The sequence below is a fragment of the Stenella coeruleoalba genome, assembly GCF_951394435.1.
Source record: "Stenella coeruleoalba genome assembly, chromosome: 20".
NCBI lineage: Eukaryota > Metazoa > Chordata > Mammalia > Artiodactyla > Delphinidae > Stenella > Stenella coeruleoalba.
The window spans coordinates 54,954,852-54,969,741 of NC_137166.1; the positions used below are offsets into that span (position 1 = coordinate 54,954,852).

At 53.5% G+C, this 14,890-nt stretch overlaps 1 protein-coding gene and 1 pseudogene across 2 annotated transcripts; one reads left to right on the forward strand and one right to left on the reverse strand.

Moving 5' to 3' along the window:
- Window positions 1-157: 157 nt before the first annotated feature.
- TMC4 (transmembrane channel like 4) lies at window positions 158-14,879 on the reverse strand (the record flags this gene model as incomplete). The annotated part of the gene is made up of 16 exons (XM_079906674.1): window positions 158-442; window positions 549-627; window positions 866-1,021; window positions 1,125-1,255; window positions 1,634-1,817; window positions 2,145-2,242; window positions 2,517-2,643; window positions 2,905-3,083; window positions 3,306-3,473; window positions 4,003-4,150; window positions 10,668-10,789; window positions 10,903-11,135; window positions 11,495-11,640; window positions 13,526-13,736; window positions 14,527-14,676; window positions 14,870-14,879. The coding sequence occupies 16 exons, from the start codon at window positions 14,877-14,879 to the stop codon at window positions 374-376; spliced, it is 2,211 nt and encodes a 736-aa protein (XP_079762800.1). The 3' UTR covers window positions 158-373.
- On the forward strand, window positions 9,198-9,970 carry LOC307179093 (large ribosomal subunit protein uL22-like; annotated as a pseudogene). The gene is made up of 2 exons: window positions 9,198-9,440; window positions 9,563-9,970. The product of its transcript is annotated as a large ribosomal subunit protein uL22-like (transcript).
- Window positions 14,880-14,890: the final 11 nt, after the last annotated feature.

A 14,890-nucleotide genomic window follows, 5' to 3' on the forward strand; every position in this document is an offset into this window, starting at 1 on the left:
CAAGTGTCCCCGCCCGGACGCTACTGAACGCGGCCTCTGATTGGCTGGCACTCCCGCCAGGTCCTCTCGCGGAAGAGCCCGCCGCGCCGACCCACAGGTAAACACATTTGATTGGTTTATGTCCCGCTGATGCCTTGCCCCGCCTTCTGGACGCGAGTTTCAAAAAGCACTCAGCAGCCTCAGCTGTGTTTATTGGTACTAGAAAGAGGTTCACTGGAGAGTCAGGGACTTAGCAGTGAATCCCAGGGCTGGAAAAGCATGGAGTCTTCTCCAGTTCGCTTATTTTCCAAATGATGTGGCCGAGGCTTACAAAGGATCTGAGGGCAGGTCTGGGTCTGAAAGTGGGAGGTCACCCTGAGCCAGGCTGGACAGGTCAAAGAGCTCTGTTGGCCGAGCTCAGCGCCACAGCGCGCTGTGCCAGGAAGACTTTATTCTGCGCCTCCTGAGGTAAAGGGTAAAGAGAGGTGGAGATAAGACAGATCTTCTCTCCACCCGTGTCCCTTTCCATATTCCCCAGGACCCCTTCCCAGGGACCGGGCCTGGCTCACCGTCTCTATCTGGCGTTTGAGTTCAGAGATGAGGCGTCCGTATGAGTTAGCCAGGGCCACGGTATACGCCATCAGGATGCTAGAAGAGACGGAATGGAAGCTACTCCCCAAACGCCCTTAGAATATCTTCAACGTAGGGCTCTTTAGTAATCAGGAGTCTGGACCTCCTCCTTCAGACTCAAGAAGTCTAGTATCCCAGCCCCCTCCTTTCCTCAGACCCAAGAGTCTGGGCCCCCAGCCCCCTTCTTTCTTGGAAGCAGGCAGCGAGACCCCAGGTCAGACATTCAAACTCAGACCCAGGCGTCTAGGGCTCTCACCTGGAGATCAGCAGAAGGGGCACAGCAAAAGCCTGGGTCCCCAGGAAGAAGAGAAATTTCTGGGCAGTCTGAGGGAGCTTGCAAATAGACTCGGGGATCTCGGCCCAGATGGACGACTGCCCCCGGAATGGACCACACAGCTTAGAAGGTGGGATCCTGAAGTCAAAGACAGGCAGAGCTCAAGGATGGCCAAAAGTCAGAACCCTGGAGAAAGGAGGAAGGAGGGAGGGAGAGAGGGGCAGGTGCCTCTCACACTTACAGGAAGATGCTATAAAGCACAGGAACGGTGGAGATGGCCAGACCCAGGAGAAGGACCAGGGGGAAGAAGAAGTTCACAGTGGAGGCCCGAAAGGTGCGGGAGGCCGGGGAGCAGGTGGAGAAGAGGGTGATCTGGTGGGGGGGGGGGGGATGAGGGAATCTGAGCCCCAGACTCTCCTTCTCCACCATCCAGGAGCCCTGGTCCCTGGCCTCTTCTCCTCGGTCAGGATCCAGGAGCCCCAGTTCTTTTCCACTATCAGACACAGGAGTCCGTGTCCCCGCTTCCCTCAGACCTAAAAGTTGGGATGCCCTGGACTCCTCCTTCTCCCACATCCAGGAATCTGTCCTCCAGACCCATCCTCCGTCAGGATCTAGTAGTCCACGACCCTGGCATCCTCCCCCTACAGGACCCAGTAGTCACATCCCTCAGTCCCCTCCTCCCCCCAGGACCCAGAAGCCCAAGCCCCAATACCTCCCGCTTCAGACCCAAGGGTGCTCCCCACCCCTCACCTTCTTCAAATAGAAAAGCAGCAGGAACTTGGCCGTGTTGAGCAAAGGCAGTAAAGGGCAGAAAAAACTCCCCACCCAGACCACTGTCTGTGCGTAGATGAGCCCCAGCACTTCGTCAGGCACCTGGAACTCCAGGGTCCCCGCAAAACGACCCAGCGCCCCGGGACAGAGGCCACACAGCAGCCTGAGGGGCGGGGTGAGGCCGGGCCGAATCAGAGGCAGGCCGGCCACGGGTTTCCCCGCCTTCACCGTCCCGCCCACCAATCGGAAGTGAGCATATCTGGGGCTGGGGCGGAGCCTTCAAGGTTCTGGAGGGGGTGTGTCTAGAGGGCGGGGCTTGAGGCGTAGAGGCGATCATGGCAGTAGGGACAGGGCCGCAGGGAAGTGACTACCAAACTCGTGGAGGGGCGGGGTCTGCGGGCAGGGCAGTCAGAGGCAGGGCTAGAAAGGGGCGGGGCGAAAGAGAAAACTGGGTGCTGGGCGGGACCACAGCAAGGGGCGGGACTCTCACTTCCGAGGAAACTTGATGAGCAGCGTGACTGCCAGGCCGGTCAGGAGATCAAACAGCAGGAGTTTGTACATCTCCTGTCCCAGGCGAGTCTCCCAGCACTGAGGAAGGAAGAACGGGTCATAAAGACCTCAGGACCCAGACACCTGTAGACCCGAACGTCTGAGTCTCCAAACTGCAAGCTATGAGATTCTATCAATACTTTCTCTGGGGGCCTTTAGTTTTTTTTTAAATCCATACCCCTGTCCTCAAGGGGAAGGTATTCTAGCACCCCAAGCTCCCCTTTCCTCCCAAGCCAGGGGTCCGGACCCACCGGGCTCCTCCTTTCCTTCAAGGACCCAGGAGTCCGTCCCCTCCCCCACCCCTCATCCTCACCGGAAGTTCTTCGTAATTGTAGCCACAGGTTTTGCACTCCTCAGCGTCCGCATCTCCCCCGCAAGTGATCTGATTCCAGAGAGAGATGAGCAGGACCAGCAGGGAGGTCAGGCGGAGAAACACTGTCCTGGCAAGGGGAAGAGAGAGAAAGGGAATCAGCACTGACCAAGTGCCCACCACGTGCCTGGACTCTCCTGTGTGGAGCGTGCTCACAATTCTCCCCATTTCCCAGATGAAGAAAACTGAGGCTCAGTGACAGGAAGAGTCGGTATTTGAATTCAGATCCCACTGGATCCCATATCCTGACGATTTCAGTCTCTTATTTGCTACAACCAATGTCCCCCGACCAGCCCACCATCATCCCCAGCCCACCCCAGGAGTCCAGAACCTGAGCAGGATAAAAACGATCTGGCGGCTCCTGGTGTAGCCCTCCAGTGGGGCAATGAGCTTGAACACCGGTGGCAGCACGAAGTTGACCCCGGAGATGAAGATGGACGGAAGGTAATCCACCACGAGCTTCCCTGGATAGGAATCCACCAGTGGCATTCCCTGGATAAAAGACATCTCCTAGGAGGGAGGGTGGACCAAGAGAAGAGGCTCTGGGGTCCTGCAGGAGCCATGCTTAACGTCCTCCACCAGCCTCTTCCTCCTTCATCACCCTGAAGTCCAAACATAATCCCCCCACACACACCAATCCCTCCTCTCTGAGATTCCAGGAATAGGCCTCAGTCTCCTCCACCCCTGGAAATGTAGGTTCCAGGCCCTTTCCTCCGCCGGGGCCCTCCACACCTGCAGCTCCACAGTGGCCCCTGTGGCCCAGTAGACGCCGTAGAAGGCTGCCCCCAGGAGTGCCAACACCGCCATGTTGAGCAGCAACCGCACCGACCACACCCTGGCTTGTTGGCCCAGCGTCCGCACCGCAGCCTGGCGCCGCACCGCTGCTTCCTCCAGCTCCACCTAAGGCCGGAAGAGACGTCCACTTGGGTTCCATTACCCTAGGTGCAGCCTGTGGTCCAGAGCCCAGGCTCAACGTGAACCGAGGCAGCACCGCCCCTCCAAGAACATCTATAATCCTTATCTCAGCCCATCCAGGGCCCTCCAGGTGACAATTGAGATCTGGCTCCGCCCCCAAGGCCCCACCCAACACGTCCAGCTCCTCCCAGGACCCGCCCAGCACTCATGCCTGGTGCTTTGGAGTTACAGTGCTACTTTATCAAGCCCTTTCTGGCCACACCCTTCCCTTACCTTTGAACCGAGGAGCTTTAGGTACCGCCCCTTTCCTGCTGCTAGCTTTTTCCTGCACCCTTTGACTTCAGGCATCCATGTAGTGGCCTTGGCCCCTTTCCCCCAAGGCCCGCCTCCTTAGAAGAAAGCTCCGCCCAGCATCTCTCTGGAGGCCCGGTCCCTGGTCTAGGCCCCGCCCATTCTCTCAACCCCGCCCCCTCGGGTGACATTTGGTTGTAGGCTCCCCCACCCCTAAGCGCACCTGCAACTCAAATAGGATGTTGCGCTGGCGCAGCCGCACGTGGACCTCCCCGCTGAGGCCAAAGTCCCAGGCGGAGAACACGCGGTGGCTGTAGCTGGTCACGGCCCCTGACTCAGCCAACAGCGTCTGCTTCAGCCCAGACACCGAGCTAAGAGAGGGGAGATCCGAGAGACGGGGTGTAGCAGGACAGCCACAAGCGGGGGGGTACCCTTCTCCCCTTTTGGGGCAAACAGGGAAAATGAACTCTAAGACCTTGGGCATTTGGAGGCTGCTACCTGGCGGAGACACATACAGTCATTGTCGCCAAAGACCAAGAAAGAGATTGAGAGAGGCCCAGAGGAGGCCAGACACCCAAAAAGATAAGACAGAAACCTAAGAGATAAGGACAGCTCTCCAGAGAGAAGAGAACAGAGACTCTGGGGAGAGAGAGATTTAGAGGGAAGACTGAGACCCCCAAAGGGGGGCAGAGATTTCAAGAAAAGGGGACAGAGACTCAGAGAAAAAGAGATGGAGAAAGGCGGGGGGGGGGGGCGGGGAGTCCAGAGACTCAGAAAAGGAGGGGGCAGGTAAAGGGACTGGAGAGAGGGAGACAAAGACCCAGGGAGGGGGTAGAAAACCAGAGAAAAGGAGAGAAACAGAAAACTGAGCAGGAAGGCTCCACACCCCCCTTCGCCGCCCCGGCTCTGGCCCCCATCGCCTCTCAAGTGGGCCCAGAGGCCTCCCACCTGCTCTCCCTGCTAACACGTGTGCCCGGTCTCCGCTCCCGAGCTAGTAGAGCCTTCCTTTTACGCGGCTCCGATGGCATTCCCACTTAAAACCTATTCCGCAGCTTCTCTTTGTTTTTTGGCATGTGGAATCTTAGTTCCCTGACCAGGGGTGGAACCCGCGCCCCCTGCAGTGGAAGGAAGCGCAGAGTCTTAACCACTGGACCACCAGGGAAGTCACAGCTTCTCCTTGTTCTTGAGTCCTAGGCTCCTTCATAGCATAGCCCCCCTGATCTGGCCCCCACCTACTTCTCCAAGCTCAAATCCTGTCCACCCCCCCAACCTCCTCCTCACCTTTCATTTCCCAACCTCTTTCCACCACAGGGCCTTTGCACTCACGGTCCCCTCTGTCTGCAATGCTGGTGTCTTGGCTGTTCACCTGGCTGGCTCCCTCCCACCATTCCTGTCTTCCTCTACAGGTCACTTCCTCAGAGAGTTCTTTACTGACCACTCCATCTAATGAGGGTCCCCGCCCACTATTCTCTATCACAGGGGGGCAGCAAACTACAGCCCTGGGACCAAATCCTGTTTTTGTAAATACAGTTTGATTGGCACACAGCCACACGCACTCATTTTCCTCCTGTCCACAGCGGCTTTGGCCCGGCAGACTCTAGTTGAGACAGAGACCACATGGCCTGCAAAGATGAAAATATTTCCTACCTTCATTTTTTTATCAGAAACAAAAATTGTGCCGATCCCTGCTCTATCGTATCCACCATTTGTTTTCTATATAGTACAGCTCCCAAACTCAAATTGCTGACTTGCTTGTTTATTTAACAGTCTTATCTCGAAATTTATCTCCCCTACTCGACTGTAAGCTGTATAAAGGTAGGGGGACCCCCATCTGGTGTTCCTGGGCCCTGTCACGGTGCCTGGCATTTAGGAAACACTCCTTTTTTTTTTTTTTTTTTTTTTTGTGGTACGCGGGCCTCTCACTGTTGTGGCCTCTCCTGTTGAGGAGCACAGGCTCCGGACGCGCAGGCTCAGCGGCCATGGCTCACGGGCCCAGCCGCTCCGCGGCATGTGGGATCTTCTCGGACCGGGCACGAACCTGCGTCCCCTGCATCGGCAGGCGGACTGTCAACCACTGCGCCACCAGGGAAGCCCCCCCCCCTTTTTTTTTTAAGTTCTTGGTTTCTTTCTTGATCCCAGTCCCTTCCCTTTGGGATCTCCCAGGCTTGCCTGAATGCCAGTGAGTCTCAGGTTTGTAACTTCAGTCCAGACTCCCACGTATGCAACTGCCTACTCAATATTCCCTCATCAGTCCAAAAGGCATCCCAGAATCAACTGGTCCAAAACTGCACCCCGGATATTCCCCAACAAAACCTGTTCTTTCTACAGCCCTCCCCATCTCAACTGACAGCAAACACCTGGAGTCATTCTTAACTTCCATCATTCACCACACCCCACATGCAATTATTAGAGAATCCTGTGGGCTTTCCTCTTAACATATATACACTCTCCCTTTATATAAAGAACAAACGGGCCAAAGGCAAGCTATAGTGTCAATAGAAACAATGGTGGTTGGGCACGGGGGTGGGGGATGCAGTAAGCTGAAGAGATATTGAGGAGCTTCTGGAAGCTAGTCATGTTCTAGATGTGGATGGGAAATGTACCAAGATCTATACTTTCGTTTGTCCATTTTTCTGTGTGTGTGTGTGTGTTGTCATGCCATGCAGCTTTCAGGATCTTAGTTCCCCGACCAGGGATTGAACCCAGGCCCCAGCAGTGAAAGCACAGCATCCTAACCACTGGACCACCAGGGAATTCCCTGTGATTTTTTTATTTTTAATGAGAAATATATATGGTCAACTAATATTTGACAAGGAAGCCCACACACTCAGTGAGGAAAGGATAGTCTCTTCCATAAATGGTGTTGGGAAAACTGGATATCCACATGCAGAAGACTGACATTAGACCCCAACCTTAAACCATTCACAAAAATTAACTCTAAACAGATTTAATACTTAAGCATAAGACCTGGAACTGAAAAACTCCTAGAAGAAAACAGAAGAAAATCTCCTTGACGTTGGTCTGAGCAACGTTCTTTTGGACGTGACACCAAAAGCACAAGTAACCAAAGGAAAAATTAATAAATGGGGCCACTAAGAAGCTTACACAGCAAAAGAAACAATCCAGAAAAGGAAGAGGCAACCTACAGAACAAGAGAAAATACTTGCATATCATCCATCTGATAAAGGGTTAATATCTAAAATATAGAAAGAATTCATAGAACTCAATAGCAAAAAAACAAAACAAAACACCAACCAACCAACCAGCCCAAACAACCCCATTAAAAAATGGGCAGAGCAATAGAATAGACATTTTTTCAAAGAAGACAAGCAGATGGCCGACAGGTATATAAAAAGGTGCTCAATGTCACTAATCATCCGGGAAATGCAAATCCAAATCATGAGCTATCACCTCACACCTGTCAGAAAGACTGTCACCGGACTTCCCTGGTGGCGCAGTGGTTAAGAATCCGCCTACCAATTCAGGGGACACGGGTTCGAGCCCTGGTCCAGGAAGATCCCATGGAGCAACTAAGCCTGCGTGCCACAACTGCTGAGCCCATGCGCCACAACTACTGAAGCTTGCATGCCTAGAGCCCGTGCTCCGCAACAAGAGAAGCCACCGCAATGAGAAGCCTGCGCACTGCGATGAAGAGTAGCCGCCCTCACCGCAACTAGAGAAAGCCCGCATGCAGCTACGAAGACCCAACGCAGCCAAAAATAAAATATTAATTAATTAAAAAAAAAAGAAAGCCTGTCACCAAGAAGGTAAGAGATACAGATGTTGGAGAGGATGTGGAAAAACAGGAACCCTTGTGCCTTGTGCACTGATAACGGGAATGTAAACTGATTCAGACACTAAGGAAAAAACAGTATGGAGTTTCCTCAGAAAAATTAAAAGCAGAACTACCATATGATCCAGCAATCCCACTTCTGGGTATTTATCCAAAGAGAATGAAAACAGGATCTCAAAGTGATATCTGCCCCTGCACGTTCACTGCAGCATCATTCACAGTAGTCAAGATATGGAAACAACCTAAGTGTCTGTCAACAGATGATATATTTTTTATATACACACAATGGAATATTATTCAGCCATGAAAAAGAAGGAAATCTTGCCATTTGAGACAACAGGGATGGACCTTGAGGGCATTATGCTAAGTGAGATAAGTCAGACAGAGAAAGACAAATACTGTATGAGATATCACTTATATGTGGAACCTAAAAAAGCCAAACACATAGAAACAGATTAGAACAGTAGTTACCAGGGCTGGGGCGGGGGGTGCAGGAACTGGGGAGATGTGGGTCAAAGGGTACCAACATCCAGTTATAAAATGAGTAAGTTCTGGGGATCTAATGTACAATATTCTGCCTGTCGTTAACAGTGCTGCATTATATACTTGAAAGTTGCTAAGAAAGTAGATCTTAAGTGTTCTCACCAAAAAAAGAAATGGTAACTGACTTGATGGAGGTGTTAGCTAACCTATGGTGGTAATCGTATTGCAATATATAAAGGCATCGAATCAACACAGTGTACGCCATCAACCTACACAATGTTATGTGTCAATTATATCTCAATAAAGCTGGGGGAAAAGAGAAATTCAATGAAAAAAAAAAAAACTAAACTCAAAACTGACCACTTGTCACCACCCTGGTCCAAGCCACCTCTCTTGGTGATTTTTGCAATTGATTGCAATAATCTCGTAACTATTCTACTTGCTGCCGCCTTGCCCTTAAGCTCTCTCCCTCCCTTTTCCTCTCCCCAGCTCCCCTCTCTTCCATAGAGCCACAGATTCTTTTCTTTTAAAACCTAAATCAGATCAGGGTGATCTGCTCAGGCACCTGCAATGAGTCCCATCTCAGAAAGAATCCCAATTCTTTACGGAATGTGGGCCCATCCCCTACTGCTCCCCGCTGTCTACTCGCCCCCCCGCCTCTCTCTGATCCAGCCCCACAGGCCTCCTTGTGCACCCTGAAACACGCCAGCCCTGCTCCTCCCTTGCTCCAGCTGCACCCTCTGCCTGGAATTCCTTTCTCCAGGTATCTGAGTGACCAAATCCCTCACTTTCTCAATATCTTTGCTTAAACACCATGTCCTCAATGAAGCTTCCCAGACGCCCTATTAAAACAGCAGCCTAGGGGCTTCCCTAGTGGTGCAGTGGTTAAGAATCCGCCTGCCAATGCAGGGGACACGGGTTCGAGCCCTGGTCCGGGAAGATCCCACATGCTGCGTAGCAACTAAGCCCGTGCGCCACAACTACTGAGCCCACAAGCCACAACTACTGAAGCCCGCGCGCCTAGAGCCCGTGCTCTGCAACAAGAGAAGCACCGCAATGAGAAGCTGCGCACAACAACAAAGAGTAGCCCCCGCTCGCCGCAGCTAGAGGGAGCCGGCGCGCAGCAACGAAGACCCAACACAGCCAAAAATAAATAAATTAAAAACAACAAAACACACACACAAAAACAACAGCCTGGCCTCTTTCCGGTAAGTGGCCTGAGGTGACCTCTAGAAATGGTTCGCTATTCACTTGACCCAGAAAACCCCCCAAAATCATGCAAGTCAAGAGGTTCAAATCTTTGTGTTCACTTTAAGAACACTTGTGAAACTGCCCAGGCCATCAAGGGTATGCAGATCCGAAAAGCCGCCAAGTATCTGAAGGATGTCACTTGAAAGGAGCAATGCGGATTTTTTGATGATGCTGATTCACTTTGTTATACAGCAGAAACTAACACAACATGGTAAAGCAATTATACTCCAATAAAGATGTTTAAAGAAAAAAACAGAAAAAGCAATGTGTGCCATTCCGTCGTTACAATGGTGGAGTTGGTAGGTGTCCCCAGGCCAAACAGCGGAGCTGGACGCAGGGTCGGTGACGCAAAAAGAGTGCTGAATTTTCACTGCGCATGCTCAAAAATGCAGAGAGTAATGCTGAGCTTAAGGGCTTAGATGTAGATTCTCTGGTCACTGAGCACATCCAGGTGAACAGAGCCCCCAAGATGCAGCGCAGAACTTACAGAGCTCGCGGTCGGCTCAACCCACACATGAGCTCTCCCTGCCACATTGAGATGAACCTTACTGAAAAAGGACAGATTGTTCCTAAACCAGACGAGGAGGTTGCCCAGAAGAAAAACCTGTCCCAGAAGAAACGGACGAAACAAAAACTTATGGCCCGGGAATAAATGCTGCAAAAAATAAACACACAAAAAAGTAAAAACAAAAAGCCCGCAACAGCCTGGGGAGTTCCCTGGCGGTCTAGTGGTTAGGACTCAATACTTTCACTGCTGGGGCCCGGGTTCAGTCCCTGGTCAGGGAACTAAGATCCCACAAGCTGTGTGGTGCGGGGAAAACAAAACAAAACAAAACAGCAACCTGGCCCAGTATCACTGTCAGTCCCCCTCACCTGCTCTGCCTGTACCCGATCACCCTCTAACAAGCCATGCAATCCACTTATTAGGGCTTATTGCTTATCGCTGGTCTCTCCTGTTAAAATGTCAGCTCCCCCGGGACCAGACTGTTGGATTTTTGTTTGTTCGTTCTTTTTTGCCAGCTGCCTAGAACAATGCCCGGCCCATAGTATCTGCTCAATAAATATCTGTTGCATGAGTGAATGAATGACCTCTATTGGTTTAGCATTCTCCCCTCCAGAAAAGATGTAATTAACTTGCTTGCTTAATATCTTACCTTCCCCACTACACTGTAAGTCACAGGAGGGAGAAACTTCTCATCTTTAGCCCTGGCCTGCAGCAATCATGAAGCATTTTAAAATTCGATTGCAACTCAAACGGAGAGAAAGGGACCACAGAGCAAGCCTCGGGATTCTGGAGGAGGGCATCTATCACTGCTACTCCCCTATGGTCTGGGGGGCCTGGGTGTAGGGGTGTCACTGACCGGTGCAGGATGAGCAGCAGGTAGAGGAGGCAAATGGCAAAGGTGGAGCACAGGTAGGTGATGGCCAGGTGTGGGCGGGGCGGGTAGAACCCATAGAAGAGAGGAGACCATTCTAGAAAACCCTGGGGGAGGAAAGGCAGGGCAGGGGTCACCACGGGGCTGGGCCAGCAGGGTCGGGGGTCCCTGAGGGCACCAAGGCTCAGAGCGGGGGCTTCCCAGGGACCCAGGCACGCACCTCTCCGGAGAGGAAATTGAAGAGATGGCTGGAGAAGGTGACCAGGCTCTGAGAGCCGGGCATGTAGGAGCCGCAGGGTGAGGAGGCGTTAGGGGCAGGGGGACCAGGGGGAGCCCCTTCCAACCAGGTGGGCAGCAGAATCATGCAGGCTGTAAGCACGGAGGCCAGCACGTTGAGAAGCAGCAGGAAGCGCAGCAGGGAGAAGTAGGACTCGGTGCCGGCGCCAAACTGGCCTGCAGGGGGCAGCAGACAGGCCGCGGGCTCCTTTCTGGTCCCAGACCCCTCCTCCCTCAGACCCGGGAGTCCAGCCCCCAGCCCCTCCTCCCTCAGGCCCAGGGGTCCAGCCCCCAGACCCCTCCTCCCTCAGGCCCAGGGGTCCAGCCCCTCCCCCCTCAGGCCCAGGGGTCCAGCCCCCAGACTCCTCCTCCCTCAGACCCAGGGGTCCAGCCCCCAGCCCCTCCTCCCTCAGACCTGGGAGTTCAGCCCCCAGCCCCTCCCCACTCAGGCCCAGGGGTCCAGGCCCCCAGCCCCTCAGCCCTCAGACCCAGGAGTCCAGTCCCGTCCCAAGATGCCAGACCAAAGCCCACCGTACCCCCAATCCTCTTCAGCGTCCAATCCCAGGGCTGCACGGAGCGCAGGCCTTCCCGCACCTTCTCCTTGGACCTCCGAAGCAGAAGAGTCCAGTGGGTGGCCCTGGACCCCGAGCCCTGAGCCACTTGGTTCCTGGCAAGGCCCTGTCTGGGAGCGAAACAGAGTCAGACACAGAAAAGGAGGGGCCTAGCGGCCCCAAATGGAAACCACCCACATGTAGAAACAACCCAATCCTTGAACCAGGAAGTTAGTTGAAATACATTCCTAACACGGGTACTCCATAGCAATGAAAAGAAACACGCCTAATGCTCGGCATAGGAAGACAGAAAATAGACTGCAGAGTTCGATTTACACAAAGGCACAGAGCAAACACTGTTAAACTCTTCTCTTCAGGGCTGCGCACACAGGTGGCAACGCTACGAAGAAAAGCAAGGAATGATCCTCAGTGAAAGTCTGGGAAGAAGAAAGCGGGGGTGCCCTAGGTGGCGTTTACCTGGACCCTCACTTTGGGAAAACTCTTTAAGTTTCTACATGATGTTTCATGCACTTTTCTGTCAGCAAATACCATCATAAAGTAAAAAATGAAAAAAAAAAAGAAGAAAGGTAGGTGTGATATTGTGATTTATAATAAGCAATATATATTGGAATCTAAAAAAACCGAACTCAAAAAAATAAATAAATAAAAATTAAAACAAACAAACAAACCAAACTCAAAAGAGCATAGGATGGTGTTTACCAGGGGCTGTGGGGGTAGGGTAGGGAAATGGAGACGTTGGTCAAAGAGAACAAACTTCCAGTTATAAGATGAATAAATTCCGGGGATTTAAGGTACAGCATGGTGATTGTAGCTCATAATACTGTGTTGTACACTTGAAGCTTGCTAGGAGAGTAGACAGTCAATGTTCTGACCACTGAAAAGAAACAGTAATTATTTGACGTGATGGAGATGTTAGCTAGCACTACTGGGGTAATCATTTTGCAATATATCAATATAAGTACAGGGCTTCCCTGGTGGCACAGAAGATCCCACATGCCGTGGAGCGGCTGGGCCCGTGAGCCGTGGCCGCTGAGCCTGCGCGTCCGGAGCCTGTGCTCCGCAACGGGAGAGGCCACAACAGTGAGAGGCCCGCGTACCGCCAAAAAAAAAAAAAAAAATATATATATATATATATATCAAATCAACACATTGTACACCTTAAACTTGCACGATGCTGTATGTCAACTGTATCTAAATAAAACTGGAAAAAACTTTTTAAAAAAGAAGTATATATTCGGTCTTTGTCCTGTTTCTGGCACACAGTTCCTAAATCCTTGAATTTCCTAAGTGGTGACAGTGATAAAGGTGCGTTTTTTTATGTTAATGAGGTTATATCTCCAGGTAGATAGCGTCAGAATTGAGTTGAGCTGTTGGACACCAAGCTAGTGTCAGAGCGTTGCTTGGTGTGGGGAAAATTCTCCACATATCGGAATCGGTGTCAGGATTATGTAAGGAAAAGGGTCAGTTTTCAAGGGCTCCCTGAAGAGTCACACAGGACCCCGTTCTCGGAAGGGCGTCCCACTTGCTGTGCTGTTTGAATGCTGTGCTGTTGCCGTCTTAAGATGAGTACTAATTGTGGAACAGGAGACCCAGCATTTCCAGCTTTCACTGGGTACTGTAAATTATGTAGCGGGAGAGAGGCAAGAAAGAAATCAAAGAGTGATAGGCTTTGGAGAGGGGGAGGCAGAGCAGACATAAAGCAGAGAGGAAAAAAACCTGACTGTTTCAGACACCCAGAGAGAAATAGAGGCAGACAGCCTTGGAGGGACAGAAGACACAAGAGACGAGAACTTGGGAGAGAAAGAGGAGAAAGAATCCTGGAGGCAGGACTCCTTGGAATCAGAGAAGCACAAACACAGACTGGAGAAAAAGGAACCCAGAGGCAGCTCTGAGAGAGGCAAGGACCGACAGAAGGACAGAGTGAGATGGAGACAGAGCCTCCAACAAGTGGGAGGATGGTCCACACCTGGCTGGGAAGTGGGAGGTGGGCCTCACCTGTGTGCCCGTCTGGCCTGCATGGGCCACGGCAGTTCCCGGGAAGGGCCAGGCTCCTGCAGCTCCTTTTGTGTGGCTTCTGCAACGGACTGGATGCTCCTCTGTCCGTCCTCCTCCTCCTCCAGGGCCCCCCAGGGCAGCACCCCAGGGCCTCGGTACCGAAGGGTAGCAGCACTGGGGAGCTCATTAAGCACAGAGGACAGCGATGGACCTGGGGCAGGAGGACAGGCGGCTGGGAGAGTCCAGGCGTCCAGGCCCCCGGCCCCTCCTCCCTCAGACCCAGGATCCAGACCCCCGACCCCTCCCCCCTCAGACCCAGGATCCAGGCCCCCAGCCCCTCCCCCCTCAGACCCAGGATCCGGGCCCCCAGCCCTACCCCCTCAGACCCAGGGATCCGGGCCCCCAGCCCTCCCCCATCAGACCCAGGATCCAGGCCCCCAGCCCGTCCCCCGTCAGACCCAGGGGTCTGGGACCCCAGCCCTCCGCCCTCAGACCCAGGGATCTGGGCCCCCAGCCCTCCCCCCTCAGACCCAGGGGTCCAGGCCCCCAGCCCTCCCCCCTCAGACCCAGGGGTCCAGGCCCCCAGCCCCTCCCCCGTCAGATCCAGGAGTTTGGAATCCCCGGTCCCAGACACCAGCCCCATAACCCTGCCAGGCACCCAAGTGTGGCCCCTCCAGGCCCCCCCTGCCCCAGGGCTGAGGAGTCCGCTCAACTTCCTTTTCCGTCTAATTCAGGTTGTGATCCGGGCCCCTCTCATTCCTCAGATAGCCTCAGATATTCCAGCCCCTAGCCCTCTCCTCCTCCAAGACTCCGGGTCTCCAGAATCCTCCCCAGGACCCAGAAGTCCCAGCCTCTGGGTCCCCTCTCCCCCAGAGACCCGGGAGCCGAAGCCCCTCCCCCTTCGGCCCTGGGGTCCCAGGAGGCAGACCTCCGTTCTCCGTCTCCCTCAGGACTTCTGCCGACCAGGGGAGTGGGACCTGACCTTCCTCGGGCTCCCCTACCTGTTCTGGTCTCCCGGGGTGCCGGCCATCCCCCAGAGGAGGCCCAGGCCTCCGGTTCCCACATCGGGCTCTCTTCAATGGTCCCAGCCGCGGATCTGTTCCCGTCTCTAGGGCCAGCAGAGCAGGGACTGCCCCAGGTGAGGGAGGAGTCTGAGACAGGGGCATACCTGGCCGCCAGGTGGCCCGGAGGAAATACCCGGCACTTCCCATAAACTATCAGGGCCTCTGCTCCGAAAGGTCTCCTGGGAGCTGAAGTCCACAGATGCCTGTGTGGCTCCCGGGAGGATGGGTGGTGGCACATCACAGAGGGATGCGGTGGTACGAGTCCCCCCGCATTGATCACCCACAGACATTCCCGCGTAGA